This window comes from Calypte anna, chromosome 2, assembly GCF_003957555.1.
Source record: "Calypte anna isolate BGI_N300 chromosome 2, bCalAnn1_v1.p, whole genome shotgun sequence".
NCBI classification, from domain to species: Eukaryota; Metazoa; Chordata; class Aves; order Apodiformes; family Trochilidae; genus Calypte; species Calypte anna.
The window spans coordinates 21,786,860-21,804,741 of record NC_044245.1 but is presented as its reverse complement, the minus strand read 5'-3'; the positions used below and the strand labels follow the sequence as shown (position 1 = coordinate 21,804,741).

The 17,882-nt window shown below is 38.6% G+C and overlaps 1 protein-coding gene across 4 annotated transcripts in view; it reads right to left on the bottom strand.

Moving 5' to 3' along the window:
• Positions 1-17,882, bottom strand: part of NMT2 (N-myristoyltransferase 2) — a 33,957-nt gene that overhangs the window by 11,563 nt on the left and 4,512 nt on the right. The window contains exons 2-8 of one of the 4 annotated variants that reach the window (XM_008494122.2): positions 13,879-14,014; positions 8,233-8,377; positions 4,375-4,493; positions 4,188-4,279; positions 3,968-4,084; positions 3,177-3,347; positions 1,862-1,970 (exon numbers count right to left, since the gene is read on the bottom strand). In XM_008494122.2, coding sequence (XP_008492344.2) covers positions 1,862-1,970; positions 3,177-3,347; positions 3,968-4,084; positions 4,188-4,279; positions 4,375-4,493; positions 8,233-8,377; positions 13,879-14,014 — 889 coding nt within the window. The remainder of the gene's footprint in view (positions 1-1,861; positions 1,971-3,176; positions 3,348-3,967; positions 4,085-4,187; positions 4,280-4,374; positions 4,494-8,232; positions 8,378-13,878; positions 14,015-17,882) is intronic. The other 3 variants (XM_030445621.1, XM_030445622.1, XM_030445623.1) reach the window with 3 other exon arrangements.

Here is a 17,882-nt window from a genome sequence, read left to right as displayed (position 1 = left end):
TCAGAATGATTAATTCCTCTTAAAGGGCAATGAGCTCTCAGTGGCAATGATATTCCAAGGACGCTAAGTAAAGAGGTTAAAATCCAAGAACCAGTGTTTGGTGCGGAGGGACGGGACAGTGTGTCCCAAATGAAGAAATCTGTGTGACAGTGCTGTTTATGGTAACAGTTGAAACTGAGGATAATGTTCCTCAACAGCTCTTAAACCCTTCTTAGGAAAAAAGCCCCCAAAACCCCTGCAAAACACAAGACCTAAAGAGAAAATATTAGAACAAAGATTGTGTCTTTATTTTCCATGGGATAAGCTCCCAAGTCCAATCTAAAAATAAACAAACAGCTGAGGCATATGGAATTGTAGATTACTTAGTTTTACAATTTGATTTTCAAAGCACCTATTTCCTGTTTGTATATATCTGTATAGGAGTTTTGCCTTAGCTACATTTTATGAAGGAGACATGATATATTGTTATATTTCCCATACTTCATCTTTCTGTTGAAAACTGGTGTATGATAAAGGAAGATGATCAGAATATGACTGCTGTTGTTTCTAATGATTCTCTCTGTACTTACACTTTCTGTACTGTAAGTAAGATCCTTAAACTATGCTTTTCCTGTATTGCTTCCTTTAGAAACAGTACAGGATTTGCCACCAAAACCTCTATTTGAAAGTGTCTACTGCATCTGAGACTAAAATGTCTTCAAGATTTGATGGAAGCTATATTTAGCTCTCCAAGATTAAATCCTAATTAATTTGGTTATTAATTCTTAAGCTCTGAAAACTGCTGCCCTGCACTCATGGGAGAACCTGCATGTGGAGGCATGGGTAGCATCCAGGCAGCATAGGAAATGAGTCTCTGACAGCAGCAGCTCCGATCCAGCCAAGGCATGTGCTTTATTCTGAGGACAGCTTCCTGTATTACTCAGATAGATTAAGAGAACCCACAGCATCAAGCTAAATATAACCAACAGGCATGATTCTCCAAGGTCAGATAAATCATCACAAAATACTGTGAGGAAAAACTATTTTTTTTTTTTAACCAGAACGGAGGGTTTGTTTCAATATAAAAATTTTTACTGATCTGGTACAGTAAAGGATATTCTGTAATCCTTCCAAAGAGCAGGGTAGCTTTCACATGCAAAGAAATTGCTTTCATAAAGTTTAAACTAGCTTCTGTAGGTTATTAATTATGGCAATGAGAACTGTTTAATAGTACATCTCCAATTACTTACAGGGACTTGTCTTGCCATGGAAATGCATCCTAGGGCTTTTTGCCAGCCTAACTATTAGCTGACAAATATTTTTTCTGATATTTGAACAAAAATATGCCAGAACACTTTTTTCTTGCTAGTACACAACCACATACTGAGGTGGCTTTTGCTGAGCCTGCCCATTACAGAAAAACATTCTCTGGCAGAACAGAAAAAAACCTGTGAATTGAAGTGGAATCATCAATCCCACTGTATGCATCCAACTTTCTTATGAAATTCTCTGAGAATTTTAAGACTTTAACTCTTAATTTTCTGTTCCAGTAATCTTTTATCAGTTTAATCCTACCAAAAATAGCCTTGCACATTTTCAACTCAATCCCACATGTTTCTGAAGTCAATATTTCTGGGTTTTTTCCTTTTTTTGTTTAAGGCTTTTAGGACAAAATTTATATTTTGTCTATATAGAGATCTACATTTCCAGCAATAGACTCTTTTGTTTAGTACAGCCCTTAAGGTCTTTTTCATCAGTCAGAGATTTCATGTCCTGCATGCACTGCCTTTCCACAGAAAAGCCTTTGCTGTCAGAGACAGATGGAAGGTTATTTTGGGCCTCACAATAACTGTGGGGATTCTCTAGGAGCCACACTGCTTACATCAGGAAGTCTGTAGAGCTTCATTGTCCTTTGTAGAGTCATGTTTCTACTCAAATGTGAAAATTTCACTTCTACCAATTTTCTGGGATTCAGCGATCGATGCCAATACCTGGAAATAAAATTAATAACGAAGTAAAACAGTAGTTTAAGCATCAGCTTTACTTTCATCCTGTTCCCTACTGTCTTGCATTGCTCCTTCTTCTCTCCAAATTTGTTTCTAAGCAAGCCTGTACTATGTGTCTAAGAAACATGAGCAATACAAGATAAGGAGAAGCTATATCCAAGCAATAACTTTTAAAGAGGTGTGTATTATCACTGTATTTTGAAACTAAGCAAATGCATTTTGTTACAGAATGAGTAACAGGGCTAAAACATTTTAGTACTTGCCATAGTCCTGACAATCTCACCATAGTTACACAGTATAATATTTATTTTCGTGTACAGACTGGACCTGGTAATGTCCCAAGTCACAGACTCACTGAGGCTGGAAAGAACCTCTGAGAGCATGTAGTCCAGCCCAGCCCATGACCTAATACCACCACATGTGCTATGCCATGGCACCAAGTGCCACATCCAGTCTCTTCTTAAACACATCCAGGGATGGTGACTCCACCTCCCTGAGCAGTCCAGTCCAGTGTCTGACCACCCTTACCATGAGGAAGTGCTTTCTGATATCCAACATAAACCTGCCACAGTCTTCAGGCCATGCCCTCTCATCCTGAAGATGAGAAAGTAGTTTGTTGAAGGAGATCTCCTCTTCCTAGGAGATCACTGTGCAACAGAAAATCCCTGGACATTTTGGTTTTTTTTCATCCTTCCTTACAGAAACTTACAGGATCTTGAGTGTTGATAGGTACAAACACAATTTCAAATCAAAAAGTACCCTATCTTCCAGAAGGACAGAGAGCTTAACTAATACAGCTGGAACTGAACTCTTCCCAATAGAAATAAAAAACATCCCAAGCAAACGAAATTATACTTCCTTTCACATGAGTGTTCTATATTTATTATATACTGATCAGATCCTGCTTTCTCCTGGAAAGATTAAATTTACTTCACATAAAGCAAATCATATAATTTCCATTTTAGTATAAGAAGCTGTTTTATGCGAGGCACTGGGAGGAAAAAAAAAAACCAAACTAACCTAACAAACCTAGCTAACCAAAGAAAAATCCTACCCTACCAAACACACAGGCCCTTCAGCTTAGTTGAGGCCACAACACTTAATTTCTTTGAACTTTATCAAATTACATAAAATGTTCTTTTAAGTTGCTGCTATAGGAACTGATGTTATTATGAACATCACCTAGGTTACCTGCAAGTGGCCACAGGTTTGGGAAGTACCACGCCAGCAGTGTAAACAGCCTGAAAAATTCCTTCCAGGTTTACTCTTCTGGTTATTTCCCGAATCAGTACAGGTGCTACCCGTTTAGATCTCAGTTTCTTATGGACACAAAGAAAATTGATTTCTACCATTTTCTTCACACTAAAAGGACATTAAAGAGTGGAAAAATTAAAAGTTGCACATTGTGTATTTAAATTTTTCTAACTGTAGTTCTACATGCTGTGACAAAAGAATCTGAGGTAAAAATAAACTGGATGGCCTGTAATGTGGTATATCTGCAACATTCTAATCTATGATATAGCCAGTGTAATGGCAAATTGTGCAATACAAAAGCTGTCTCTCAGATGTTTGCAATATTCTTTTTCAGAATTCTATCAAGATTTAATCAGTTGCCTTTATTTACAGAATGGCATCCAAACACAGGCTACATGGTGTCATAATACTTAATGACTGCCTGTGAACCTGACCAAGGATTGCAACCTGACCATTTTATAAATACTTTCCAGTAGAGTCAGAAAATTTTATGTCACTATGTGCATCATTCATTGATAAGAAAAGTAACCCATTACTTCATTGTAAGAAGCAAAAAAATGTTTTTTTGAGAAAATAAAGGGTAAAAAAAATATTTTCTACTACATACACAGGATACTTCTGACTCTTGATCATCAGTGACTCTTTTTAAGTTCTCTCCAGCGCACCAGTTTAAGGTTTGTTTCATGGTGTTATTCTTTTACAAATCCAAAAGTAATGATGCATCTTACCTGTCATAAATACGAATATTTGCAGGAATGGCACTTATGAATCCTACCAGCTTTTTGTTTGAAGACACTCTAACCCCACAGTGCCACTGGGGTAACCAGCCTGGAGGACGTAGCGCCCTAGAATTGACAGATATAATTACAAATTACTGCCTAAGAAGATGTAATTAAAACACCCTTCTTTGCACTCCAGCCATAGCAGAATGTGGAACTTGCTACTCACCACAGAAGAAATTCAGGTGAATAATCAAACCTAAACATATTATCATCATCTTCTACATAATTCTCATTTAACAGTGTGTATAACTCCTTCAGCTGAAAATAGACAAAAACATATACAGATTTATCCACACACATCAATCAGAAAAAACTTCAATGATTTTAGATACATATAAAATTTTTTAACTTACAACTTCAGCATTGCTAAGATCCAATGTGTCCCACATAAAACCCTGTGGCAAAGAATATGGCTCTAGACGGACATTGTCCTTATCTGGTTCAATTGCACCATGTGAAGTTATAACTTCATCTTTTGAGGGAGGAGGAAATTAAAAAAAAAAAGAAAACAAAAAAAGAAAACAGAACAGTTACATTGCTAGCTCTCCTGGTAGTGCTTAAAACTGCATTTAACTCATGATTTTTTTTCTCACAATTACATGATGGGAATATGAAGCTTTTAAAAAAATGCTGAAAAAATTAGTATTCTTAGCTTGTAATACTTCTCATTTTCATAGATTGCATGCAGACCAATTATTATCTCATCAGAATCTATAAATATTCACAGAACTACTCTACCTCAATTGCTACTCAGTATTTTGTAACAGAGGACATCAATTTATCAGCACACACACAACACTGAGCCAGCCACAAGATCCTCGCTCTCATCGTGAGAAACAGGTACTCACGGCCAACAAAGCCATGGCTTGGATCCTCTTTACCACTGACTTGAACAGACCTGAACTCAACAGGATGCTGAGGATGACTCAGGAGTAGTGGCATGGCAAAGCCCAGGCATTTAAGGGATGCTAATGAAATGTGAAACTTGTTCTTAAAATCCAACATGAATGTGTGCTTTCTTCTTCTCCCTTACTTTACAACTCTGGTTCCTTCGCATACAGCTATAAAAAGAAGCTGTTTGTCTTCCATGGAGCAGCACCTGCCAAATCATAGAATCACCTAGGCTGGAAAAGATACTTAAGGTCATCAAGTCCAACTGTTAACCTAACACTCCAAGGTCCACCGCTAAACCATGTCCTTGAGCACCATACCCACATATCTTTTAAATACCTGCAGGTATGGTGATTCAACCACCTCCCCTAGGCAGCCTGTTCCAGTGCCTGACAACCCAGGTGAAGAAAGTTTCCCTAATACACAATCCAAACCTGCCCTGGTACAACTTGAGCCCTATCACTTGCACCCTGGGAGAAGTGATCAACAAACACCTCACTACAACCTCCTCAGGTAGTTGTAGGTATCAAGGTCTCCCCTCACCCTCATCTCCAAACTAAACAACCCCAGACACTCCTCATAAGACTTGTGTACCAGACCCTTTACCAGCTTTGTTGTCCTTCTCTGGACATGCTCCAACACCTCAATGTCTTTCTTGTAGTGAGGGGCCTAAAACTGAATACAATATTCAAGATGCTGCTTCACCAGTGCTGAGTGCAGGCAGACAATCACCTCCCTGGTCCTGCTGGCCCATTACAACTGATACCAGCCAGGATGCCATTGGCCATCTTGGCCATCTTGGTACAGATGGTACAGTGCTGGCTCATATTCAGCCAGCTGTTGACCAGCACCCCCAAGTCCTTTCCAGCCTCTCTTCCCCAGGCCTGCAGTATTGCATAGGTCTGCTGTGACCCAAGTGCAGGACCTGGCACTTGGCCTTACTAAACCTCATTTTGTTAGCCTTGGCCCACCGGTCCAGACGCCTTTGCAGAACCTTACTGTTCTTGAGATGAACACTCCCACCCAACCTGATGTCATCTGCAAGCTTTCTTGCTTGATCTCTCCTCCAGATCACTGATAAGATAGAGAACTGGCCTCAATACTGAGCCCTGGGGAACATAACTGATGTTTCATTGCCACCAGCTGGATTTAACTACATTCACCATAATTCTTTGGGCCTGGCCATCCTGCCAGGATTTTACCCAGTGAAGCAGATGCCTGTCCAAACCATAGGCAGTCAGGTGCTCCAGAACAATTCTGTGGGAAATGTCTAGATAGACAACATCCACAGCCTTTCCTCTAAGTCAGTCACTTCGCCATAGAAGAAGATCAGGTTAGTCAAGCAGCACTTGCCTTTCATACACCCATGCTGACTGGGCCTGATTGCCTTGTTGTCCTGTAGGTGTCATGTGATGGTGGAGGTGCTGTGTGATGGCACTCAAGAGGATCTGCTCCACAGCCTTCCCCAGCACCAAGGTCAACTTTATCATCAAGCTCTATGCAGTCAAGCATTCCTTTGTAGTACAGACTTTTCCCAACTGGTGCAGAGTCTTGACAAATAGTTATGGCCTGCATTCCACTTGGGAAGATCATCATTACCACCACCTTTACACAAACTCTGGAAAGTGTCAGCAGCCACTACATTGCAGACTTAGCCTAACTAAAGGACCTAGTGCTAACAATCTTAACTAGAAAACAGATGAATTTTTAAGGCATATTAATGCAAAGATCCCTACGTCTGTTTCTGGAATCAACAGATTTTTTTTCTACCTAAGCATATCCAGCACATCAAATAGTGAAGATCTCCCAAATTGTTCACTCAGCAGATAAAGGAAAAGCTTAAGAAAAATAAATTAAAAAAAAACCCAACAGAATTAAAAAGCAATTCATAAACACTGTTGGAAAAAACCTCTGCCAGTAAAATACAACAAAGCATATTTATAGTGAATAACAAATAATTTTTGGAGCCAATGTATTAGTCCTTTCAGGCTGACAAGTGACAGTCTCTCATCTCTATAAAAGTGCTGTTATACTGAATAACCCAGACTTAACTCCTGGAACTGCTGTGCAGACAGCTGAATGAGCTCTGAAAAAGCTTTGTTATGGCCAGAGTGTTTTCAGATTCACACATCAGGTTATTTCAGCTGTTCCTCTACCTAGGCAGGATTACTGTGACAATTACTACCATTAGTTACAGAGGTCTCTGGATAGTTTGTATGGAGTAGTGCCAGGGCAAGTCAGTTCAATCCAGTGGAAAATATTGCACCCAGGTACTCTGCTCTGGACTTCTCTATGCCAGGAAGTCCAGGACAGATGAGATCACGATGGATTAAACTACAGAAAAGGATTAATACAAAAAGCTGCCCTGTGGCGAGAGACCAGAGTGCCCCTGTGCTTTAGTGTCTCCCTTATTTCTGCTTATTCCACATCAGTCTCCAAAGTCAGAGTGAAACTGGCAGAAAAGAACAATGACAGCTATTGCACCAAGACTGCTTTACTTGTAGGGTCCCCAGGTTTCATTGGCACTGAAGGGCCAAATGCTTAATTTGAAGATAATGAAGGGGTAGGAAGGTTCAGAAAGCAATTCAGAAAAAGCAAGAGTCAGCAACTATCTTCAACAAAGACTAAGATTTACCAACTGTGTTATCAGTGAGCAAGTCAGTATAAAAAGTAGTCTGCCAAAATGTCTTACAAAATAAAGAGCAGGGGCAGGTCACCTCTCCACCTCCCTTGATAGCAAAAACAGAGCATGGACTCAGAGAGCATGGTACTCTTCATGGTACTGAACACTGTGGAGGCAGCATGTGAACACAGCAGTTAAGTGTTCACACTTGAGAGAAGCACTATTACCCACTTAAAGCCACCTGAAAACAGTGTAACTTACTACAGGAATCATTATCTCTGTGACAGCAAATCTATCTATAGGAAAAAAAAAACACTGATGATTAAATAAATAATCTGTTTTCTCCTCGTCACCACATGAGTCCTTGTTTCCCCTGAAGTGTAAAAGACTTCTATATTCTGTTCTTCAGGAGTTCAGATCTAAAATACAAGGAATGCTACTTCAATATCATTTCCTGGTTTTAGAGAGAACACCAGAATGACATTTATTAACGTTGTATTATGTTGCATATCATTTGAGGAGGGCAAACACTTTCCCAGCCAATATCAAGAATTCCACGTAACTTACACATAAGATTATGGATCTCTACTGGATACAGTCCAACTTCACACCTGTTTTAGAGAGCATGCTACACAGCTGACATGTTCTTTTAGAGGTCAATAAGACAGATCTTATGCCCAGGTCCAGTTAAACTTACTAAGTTTTGGTACAGGTTGTGTATCCCAAAACTGGTATTTACGTTTAGTAGCCTCATCAATATTCTTTGCTGGGCCTTGGCATGCAGAGAGCAGTTCCATCGCCCTCTGGATGTCTTGAAGCTTCTGCATTGGAATAGCTGGATTCTGTACACGGAGACAAACAGAAGAGGAGGCTTATTGAGTACATTCACTTCTAACAAGTTGTACACAGATTATTTACTGCTACTCTACCCGTCATTGTTAGTTTATGTATAAACCTCAGAGGCAGGAAGATGGAAAGTGAGGTGAGCAGCAAGTGACTTCACAAAATGCCTAACAGTTTTGAGTAGTACATTTAACCACAAAACTTCAGTGACTTAATACCAATACTGAAGGACTAAGGCAGGATACCAATGAAAAGCTATCTATATTCCCTGCCCACTCCCCCTGGTAAAATACCATAAAACAGCAAAAGCAGATCAGCTTAACAATACCATTGGTACACAGAGATGCTTGAAGTTGTATTTCATACCAACAATAGAAAATAATACTAAAATTCACTATGGTTCAGGTATTGATCTGTTGCTACAAATATCTACTTTTCAACCTTAGTTACATTGTACCTGCTTTCTATCAGTTTGCAGTTATTACAGTAAGTACCTTTCTGCATTGTATCATATGTAGGAGTCAACCACCTTGCCACTAACACCAACTGTGCCAAGACTCACAACTAAAGATAATTCTAACTGATAGAAGCAAACAAATGTAAAATAAACCAACTTTTAAGTGGATAGCTGAAAAATCTTTATAAGAAGTTATTTGAAAAGCATAAAAATTAAGGCTCAGCATTTCTAAACTGAGCTCTTAAACCCTCGCTTTTGATCACTATGAGCAAGTGTAACTGGAATGCATACTTAACCTGCACAGAAAAATACAGAGCAGTAATGGTAACAGACTCCCAAACCTAAAGGGATTTTTCCCTCTCCCTTCTTTTAATCTATTTATTAATTTCATTTTGTTACCTCCCAAATGATAAGTCCTTTTTTGAGGATTACTAACAGCAATGCTCAGGGGTTTTTGCAGACTGCAGTGTAATAAATACATTTTAAGGGATAGTCTTCAAATGCATTGGAAAATTTTAAGCAATTCTGCACAGATTTCAAGCCAGATGTATTTTTTTACTATTTTTTTTCCTGCATTTTTTTTTTACTAATTTTTTTTATTGTTGGCTCTTTGTGTCCATATTTCACCTTCTTTCTAGGATTAATGTGTTGGAAAGCCACCATAAATAATATGTAATAATAATATAAAGCTTCATTTGGATGGGCATCTGTCTCAGTGTTCTCAGTCACAGAAGCAGTAAAACCCTGGGCCTGTAGCTCAGGCAGGCTGTCATTTTCTATTTAGAGTAAAAACTTGTACTGTCCAAAGATTGCAGCATTTATTTCATTAATTTAAGTATTGTGAAATATTACCTATGAGCATGCTTTAAACACCTGCCACCTCAGTAGTTGTGAATTAATATGTTTACATGCTTTAAAGCAACACTATTGCAGCAAAAAAACCCTGACCTATTTCTAGATCTGGATTATTTTTGTCATTTCTTTTCTCAACTAAAAATCAATTTGCCTATTACACACTGGCCTGATACAAATACTTCTAATGGCACTACATAAATTCTGAAATCTTATCAGTACATTATGAAATCATACATAAATATTGACATACTGTAATTTATTTTGTAAGCTTATTTTAAATCTGATGTTTTTTCTATATTAAGAAGATGAAAACAGAAAATCTAAAAAAAGACACTATGTTCTAAAAAGGTCTTATTTGCATACATGAAGTAAAAAGTTCACATTTTGGTACTAAGTACAACATGACTGGTGACATCAGAAGGTATTTTCTTTCCTTTCAAAACACATTCATACATCAGCCTGGATAAGAAATGTACTTTCAGTCCTTTTTCTTTTCCTTTAATGGAGAGCAAGAAAAACCTCTACAGAACTTCACAGGAATTATAAACAAGAGAGATTTTGTTTAATTTCAGTTTATGGGAAATATCTCCCCCAGCACTGTTGTGTAAAGGGGAAAGGTAGGCAATGCTTTTTTTGCCAGTTTTGGTGACAAGATCTGACCTCAGACTTTTGATGTCCCTGAGCTTTGTAGCACAGACTGTGAGACTTCCATTAACCACAGCTGTAGACAAAGTTAGGGACCACTTAGCAAACTAATCATGCACAAGTAGATAAGAACTAGATGATCTCTGAGGTCCCTTCCAACCCGGCTAATTCTAAGAAAAAACTGGATGAATCTGAGGGAGCTATCTGGTGTTACTACAACCATCATCTATTATAAAGATGAAAAGTTACAGCCTTGATGGAGGTTTCTTATGACTAGAAAAAGGGATAATGCCACACCCATCTTCAAGAAGGCAAGGTGGAGTATTTTGACCCCCTCCTTTGATCTCCTGGAACTAAGAGCTTGATATTATCAGGATCTGATTGTGCAAAGAGTGCATTCTCTGCAAGTTCACAGCTGATATCTAGTTGATGAGAGTGGCTGATATGCTGGACTTCAAAGCTGCTACATTGACAGGCTGGAAACAGACATGGGCTTTGACAAAGGCAAGAACAAGAAATAATAATAATAATAATAATAATAATAATAATAATAATAATAATAATAATAATAATAATAATAATAATAATAATGTCTTAGCAATGGCAGAGGCCAGCATGGACTGGCTAGAAAGCAGTTTTGCAGAAAAGAACATGGACATCCTGGTGGGATGAGAGAGCTGAACATAAGCCAACAGTTTGCTAACCAGCAAAGGAAGACAGCTGCATACTGGGTTGTACCTGTAAGACTGGCCAGCCAGTCTTCTCCTTTATCTGACACCCCTGACATCACACCTCACTGTTTCTGGGTTCCCGGTTGTAAGGAAAACATTGAGATAGTGAAGCAAGGTCAGTGAAGGGTCACCAAAATGACTTGGGGGCTGATGAGAGACCTTGGTTTGTTCAGTCTTAAGAAGAGAAGGTGAAGGGAGAAGAAGGAATTTTATTGCTGTCTACTAAGAGGATGTAAAGAAAATTGAGTCAAGTCTTCAGAGGAGCACATTGATAGGACCAATGGACAAATGTTGCAAATCAGCAAGTCAACCACTTAGATACAAGGAATTAGGGTTTTTTGAAACACAACTAGAGTCAAACATTGGAACAGAGGTTGTGGAGTTTCCATCCTTGGAGAATAAACAACCTGATCGGGGCCTGAGGAACCTAAGCCGGATCTGCTCTAAGCAGGAGGTCTTTTTTAATCTAAGTTATTCTGTGACTATGTTGTGTAGGCTACTGGTGACTACATTAATGACTGATAACATTGCAGATCTGGCAAGCTACATTTGTGTCACTTTGGACAGTCTACATAATTGGGACTTGTAATGGGGAGAGGCCAAAGACTTGTGAGATGGGCAGTGAATCATCCTAAAGATCACTGTAAACACACAATTCTAACAAGTGTTTATTGCTGTGGTTACACTCATGACAGTGTTCAAAATATCCAGTACCACAAACAAGAGAAGGAGAAGCCAAGAAGATTCACTGTTCTGTTTTTCTCATATCCAGACTGGAACACCTATTTACAAACTCACCTGACCTCAAAATCTTTTTTTCAAAATCACTTTCAATGGCTTCAGAAGCCCCACTATCACTTGATGATCCTGTATATATTCTCTTAAAAGATAAGGTGTAGGTACAATGTCACTTTCCTCTGAAATACTTTGTAAACTTCTTTTCAGCCAAGAGTAAACAAATGCCAAATCACATGGCACAAGGAATACAAATTCTAAATATCCCTTGAGTAGCAAAGAAAAAAAATATATTTCACCACACTGACCCAGATGAGCAGTCTACAATGTTTTCAAAAAATCTAAAATAGGAAAGTTGTCTAAGATAGAGAAATTTATCTACTTATGAGTGTGTACACCTAGAACATATCAGAGAAGGTAAAAAAAAAAAAACAAAACCAAAAATAAGCCAGCAGTGATGCATTTGCAGCTAGAGGAAAGTGGAAGCCACATAATACCAAAATGGTTTAGCTGCCTAGAGCTTGACAGAAATACTTAAGTAATAACTTCTATGCCAACAAAAGAAAATTTTGTAGCACTGCTAACAAACGAAGATTCTCCAGACATTAAAATAATCACAGTGCCCCTCTAAGTACACGACTCAGAACAAGGATAGGCTTCCACGTTTACAAAATGTGCACTGCAGAAATTATGCACAAGACCACAAGGTGTAGTCTGGAGACTACAATCTTGCACAAAGCAGAAAATTTGAAGCAGCTTCCTTTTAATGCAATTAGAGGGAACATATGGACAGTAAGTTTGGTCAGCAGGAAACCAAGGAAATCCCACAATACCACAGCAATGAACTATACCTTCATGTTAACATTAAACTTGAACTCACTTCAATTGCAAAAGAACATGAGGTTACTGGCTAATACAAGACAGTTTTGCAAGTAATAACCAATGGATGCCACCTGCTTCACAGAAACACAGTACCAAAATATGTGGTGAGTTCAGAAGGTACTTAAGATACCTCTATATATTTTAAATTCTCCCTTGTGTGCCCAAATGTGTCCATTCAAAGCAATGAGGGTGACACATAGAAGGGACAACACAAAATCTACGAGTATGCTACTGAACCAGAACACAACTTTTTCCCTAAAATTAGTTGGCAGCCCCAAATTACTTGACAAATCTTACAGGACGAATAGCTCCCATATACCACAGCTGCCATTTATCACTGCTAAAACAGTGTATCTTTCTTCACATCACTCTGATAAAGCAAATATAACTACTTCAACATGCTCAGTGGTCCATAACCTTCAAATCATCATGTTATAAATTTCAGTTCTCAGGTTCAGATTTCTCTTGGGATAGAATCTGTATGTTGAAAAGCCACCAATGTCATATTATTCACTGTTCATTCAGAACATGGTAGTCAAGAGCACATAGAAAATGCTATTTTACTAAAAAAGCCTGCAAAAGCTGTACATCTCCTCACATAATTCTGCTTTCTTATTTACACCAGAAGGCTTTCAGATGGTAAAAATTTTCTTCAGTCTGCTTCTTCGTGTTAGAGATTACAGCATTTCTGCAAGATGACACACTGCTTGTTTGCCCATATGAGACTCTGGTTAGCACATATTTTCCCTCCTACTGTTGATGCTGGCCATGAGATAGCAGTATGCTGCACAAGTTACTGAAACTGTACTAAGCCAAGTTAGATGGTGACCAAACTGAAGGCAATGCATCAAAAGCAGAGTCTATTTAAAAGCATTACCACTGCAGATTAAGATTCCCAGCAGTGAAGCTGTCACTGGCCTTAGTTTTAACTGCTGGAAAAGAAAGACAAAACACCTCCTCCTCTGCTTTTCTCACAGTACACCAGCGTGGTGGTGACAACAACTCTCCAGCTAACTTCATGCACTCTGGAAAAACCAGGTCTTACCTTGCTTCTCTCTCTATTCAGGACAGTAACCATTTGCTTAACTCTGACATGTTAGGGCACAACAACCAACTTGCCTTTACCAAAAAACAACACACAAATTGAAATTAAGTTAGAAAGCAAGCACAAATTAAAACAGAACCAGGCTCTCACTTTTGAAGGCTGTTGAATTTTAATCTCCTGGGAGTCAGACGCAGAATCTGATTTGGTGCCTCCAGAATTTGGCTTCTCCTTTTTTCTCTTCTGCTTCTTTTTCTTCTTCTTTGCTCCCAAATCCCCTCCAGGACTTCTGCCAGAGATTCAGAGAATGTGCAATGAAAAAAGCAGCATCACTAAGCTTAAAATTCAAGAAAACTAAATATGGAAAAACAAGCATTTCAATATGAAAAGTCTAACAGAAGTTTGAATGTGAACAAAAAAGGAAAGGGAAAGAAGGGGCAAAGTGAGAGCACTGATGAAAAACTTCCAGCAAGTGATCCTAATCTGCTTTACAGTCAGACCCCAGCACAACCAGGGGTTTTGTACCACTAGTGTCACTATGTAACAGCCAGTGCTCTTCTCCAGGATATTACCTGGCACAAAGTTAAAATGACCAATTTCAACAAGAGTTTAGAGAAACTCAGGAATGTGCAAGGACTAATGAAAGTAACCTTGGGAATTAAGTAACTATTTACAGTTGGAGTCAATGATCTTAAAGGTCTTTTCCAATCCAAATGATTCTTAGATCATTAGGCCACTAGTAGAATCATTCTCCTTCACACTCAACCATCAGACAAAAACAAAGTTGAGAAGAATCCAAACAAAAACATTCTGTCTTCAGGGAATCCTTTTTCTAGCTTAAGTAGAATCAAAGTCTCACTGACATTTGGGTAAAAAACAACAACACTAACCAAATATCTGTGCTTCAAAAGAGTAAGTACAGAGTCAACCTGAATTTTAAAAAAACAAATAAAACCAAACAAACCAACAAAGTTTTGCACTTGTAGATTCCGACATATTTTGACTATTGATAAGGCAACTCCTTTCTTCTTTTAGAAGATTCTAATTTGACACATGATTGAGATATAATATCAAGACTAGATAAGAATTTGCAAAATGTGAGAGGTGTTAGCAGCTCTCAGACAGAAGGCAAATAAAAAGGCAGTGAGTCAGTTAACACTGGATCCTCTTCAACAGGTTAATCTTCCAGTAAAACTATATGTACATAAGAGTTGCAGACAGATTATTTGGATTTGGGGGCTTAGATGTTTTTAACTGGAAAAGGGAAAAGTCAATGCAACAAACAGTTGTTTATTTAAATTCTAGAAGAGAAAAAAATCAGATATGACACTGGCAAACCACAAGAGACCCCAGAAGAACTAAGTTACTAAGATCAACACATTTGCAAAGACCATGTTATTCACTGTAACATGCCCACTTTCAATATTATGATGCTCAGTCTTAGCATCTATACCTTGTAGAACTGAACTGGATAAGAAAACATCCAAATAACCATCTTGGAGGCCAAAAGCCTGCATTAATCAAACATGCAACAAAACAGACTCATTTTTGTGAGTGGAAGATTAACAACAAGAAGTCCTAAAATTCATGGTTACACTGGATTAAGTTTTGCCCCCAGAAAGAGGGGAGTTATAAATGCAGCATCCTCTGGGATCAGACCAAGGAGTTACTCAACGGACAACACTGCAGCAGACCAAACATTCACACAAGAGGGAAAAGAGAACTTGCAGTATTTACTTGAATTTTGCAGACATGAAAGATGGAGTTATGCAAGTGAGGCAGGCAGAAACTTTTCTGTTGCAGAATGAAGATATTGCCCAATCATCTATTCAAATCTGTCAGCAATTTCTGTGATCTAAGTTTCAAATAATGTGAATCTATTAGAAGGTACATATATCAGGCTTATATTTGGTACAGAACTGAACTGACCCAGAGACCTGGTGAGAGGTTATAGACACAAGACTGGAAAAAAAAGGTGTACACACCCTAGGACTTCACTGCCTCTGGCAAAAATGAGACTAAAATACTGGGGAAAACAATTTCACCTTTGCTAAGATTCATTTAATGACACACTCTTCTACTTTCATTGACCACAAACTTCTACCTTTTTCTATCTATCGTCTTATATATAGGAAACAAATGATGCCACTCTGTCCTTGAGCTGACTTCGAAGGGCTTTTGTGTTCACCTCAAGCCTACCAAGAATTTCAGCAAACAGTTCTTGAACAGACACCTTCAGCAGGCAGCGAGCTCCGAGTTGCACTGGAGCAGCTCACTTGTTTTCCTGACTTTCAGCAGAAGACAGCCCTAATGGTACCACAGGGGGAATTCTGCTCAGTGGGATTACCTGAGGGTCAATGTTTTATTTAAGTCTAGTGAAATAATAAATGGCTGTACAAAAATAAGTTTGGCAGCTATGGAGAAAAAGCAGCTTTGCTAAGTCCCTACTGTTATCCCTGGTTAAACTGTACTTTTACCAGGGTAATCATAGTTTGTTCTTTGACCAGTTCAAGGTCTTTTCATATAGAAATGCATATTTTTCAGCAGGGAGAGAGAAAATACAAGATGAAATTGATGTCAAATATCAATGGTGATTAAATTGCTGTAAAATAAACACGATGATTAAAACTACCCATTTAAAAAAAAAAAAAAATCTTCCAAAATCCTCCTCTTTGGCTTATGACTTTCAGGATTAGAGCTTTCACACTGTCCCTTGCAAAATGAATACAAGAATCTTTCTCTGACAGATCATCCAGGGTCAAGTGACAGAATTTATGAACAGTCTCCTGCTTGAGTTAATCTATTTTTTCACTGTTACAGTCCACAGAATGTAAAAAGAGGATTTAAAGAGAGATCCACTTGTTCTTCAACTATTTAGGCATGCCTGTAACCCAGAGGTTTGGCAGCAGGCAGCATGCAGAAACTTCCACTGAGTAAACAGGTTTGTCCAACACAAGTTACAACCAGAGATACCAAGCAAATTAGGGCAAAAGTAAAACAGCTCAGGATTTGTTTTCCCTTCTTATACTATGCCTTGAAAAGAACCAAAAGGCTAACTAAAACTGGGAGTCAGAATTGGCTAGGAAGGAAGGAAATTTGTTGCTCAACTTGTAGTAATTACGCTGGACATGAGAGCACAAAGGACATGCAGCGTAACAAGATTAAAAGCAAAATACTCCTATTAAAAGCTTTTCTTTTAATTAAATGTTGTTTGCTGACTAAGATCAGAATTCTCCTTTGGTCATATACAACTATATGATGACACCATGAAATGTATCTCACTTTTAGAAGTTTTGGGAGGGGGGGCTGTTTTCCGCTTCTTTGAAAGTTGACCTTTAAAGCATGAAATCTCCTCTGCTGAGCTACCCTGCCACCGTGGAAGTGACAACTCTGCGAGCAGGTCCCACATGGGAAGTAGAAAAAGGACATGCAACTCAGGTTGATGTTATGTCTAGATGTCAGGTCAGGAAACATAACCTTTTCAAGCAACAGATCAACACATATGACCCAGAGTCCAGCTCACCACACAGACCACAGCTGGAAATACTAAGAAAAATACTCAGTGTTAGACTCCAGGAAAATTTTTGACCTTGTCAGTCCAATTGAGACATGCTTACAGCAGAAGCACTTTCTCACAGGAGGGTGAGCCTACATTCTGAGGCTAAGGACTATGTACCTAAGCTGAGATGTGGTAAAAAATAATTTTAACAGCATTCATAGTGATAGGTTTTTCAGTCTGTGAGTAAGGAAGAAGTAAGAGCAGCAGAAAAGTGACATGAAAATTAAAAATCAGCAGAGGCAAAAGAAGAGTCAAAAGACCCCATTCTGCCCCAAGGCAACTTTAACCTTGCCACAGAAACAGGCTGGGAATATGACTGAGACAGTCTAGGCCCACAGTTTTATGATTTTGTCTGCAAGTTCCAAATGCAAGCCCATGATCCCACCCACATACCTTTCTACTTATGTACACACATCTGGTGTTTTGCATAAATGTGAAAAAAGACTTTTCGTTCTCCTTGCATATGTTGGTTTTGGGGTTATCTTTTTTTTTCAACTGAAAAATGGGGATACTTACTGCCTTTAGGGAACAGTGCAGCAAAGGCAGAGAAACTTTGTGGAGCTCTGAGGAAAAGCATGAAAAGCTGAGACGAAAAAAT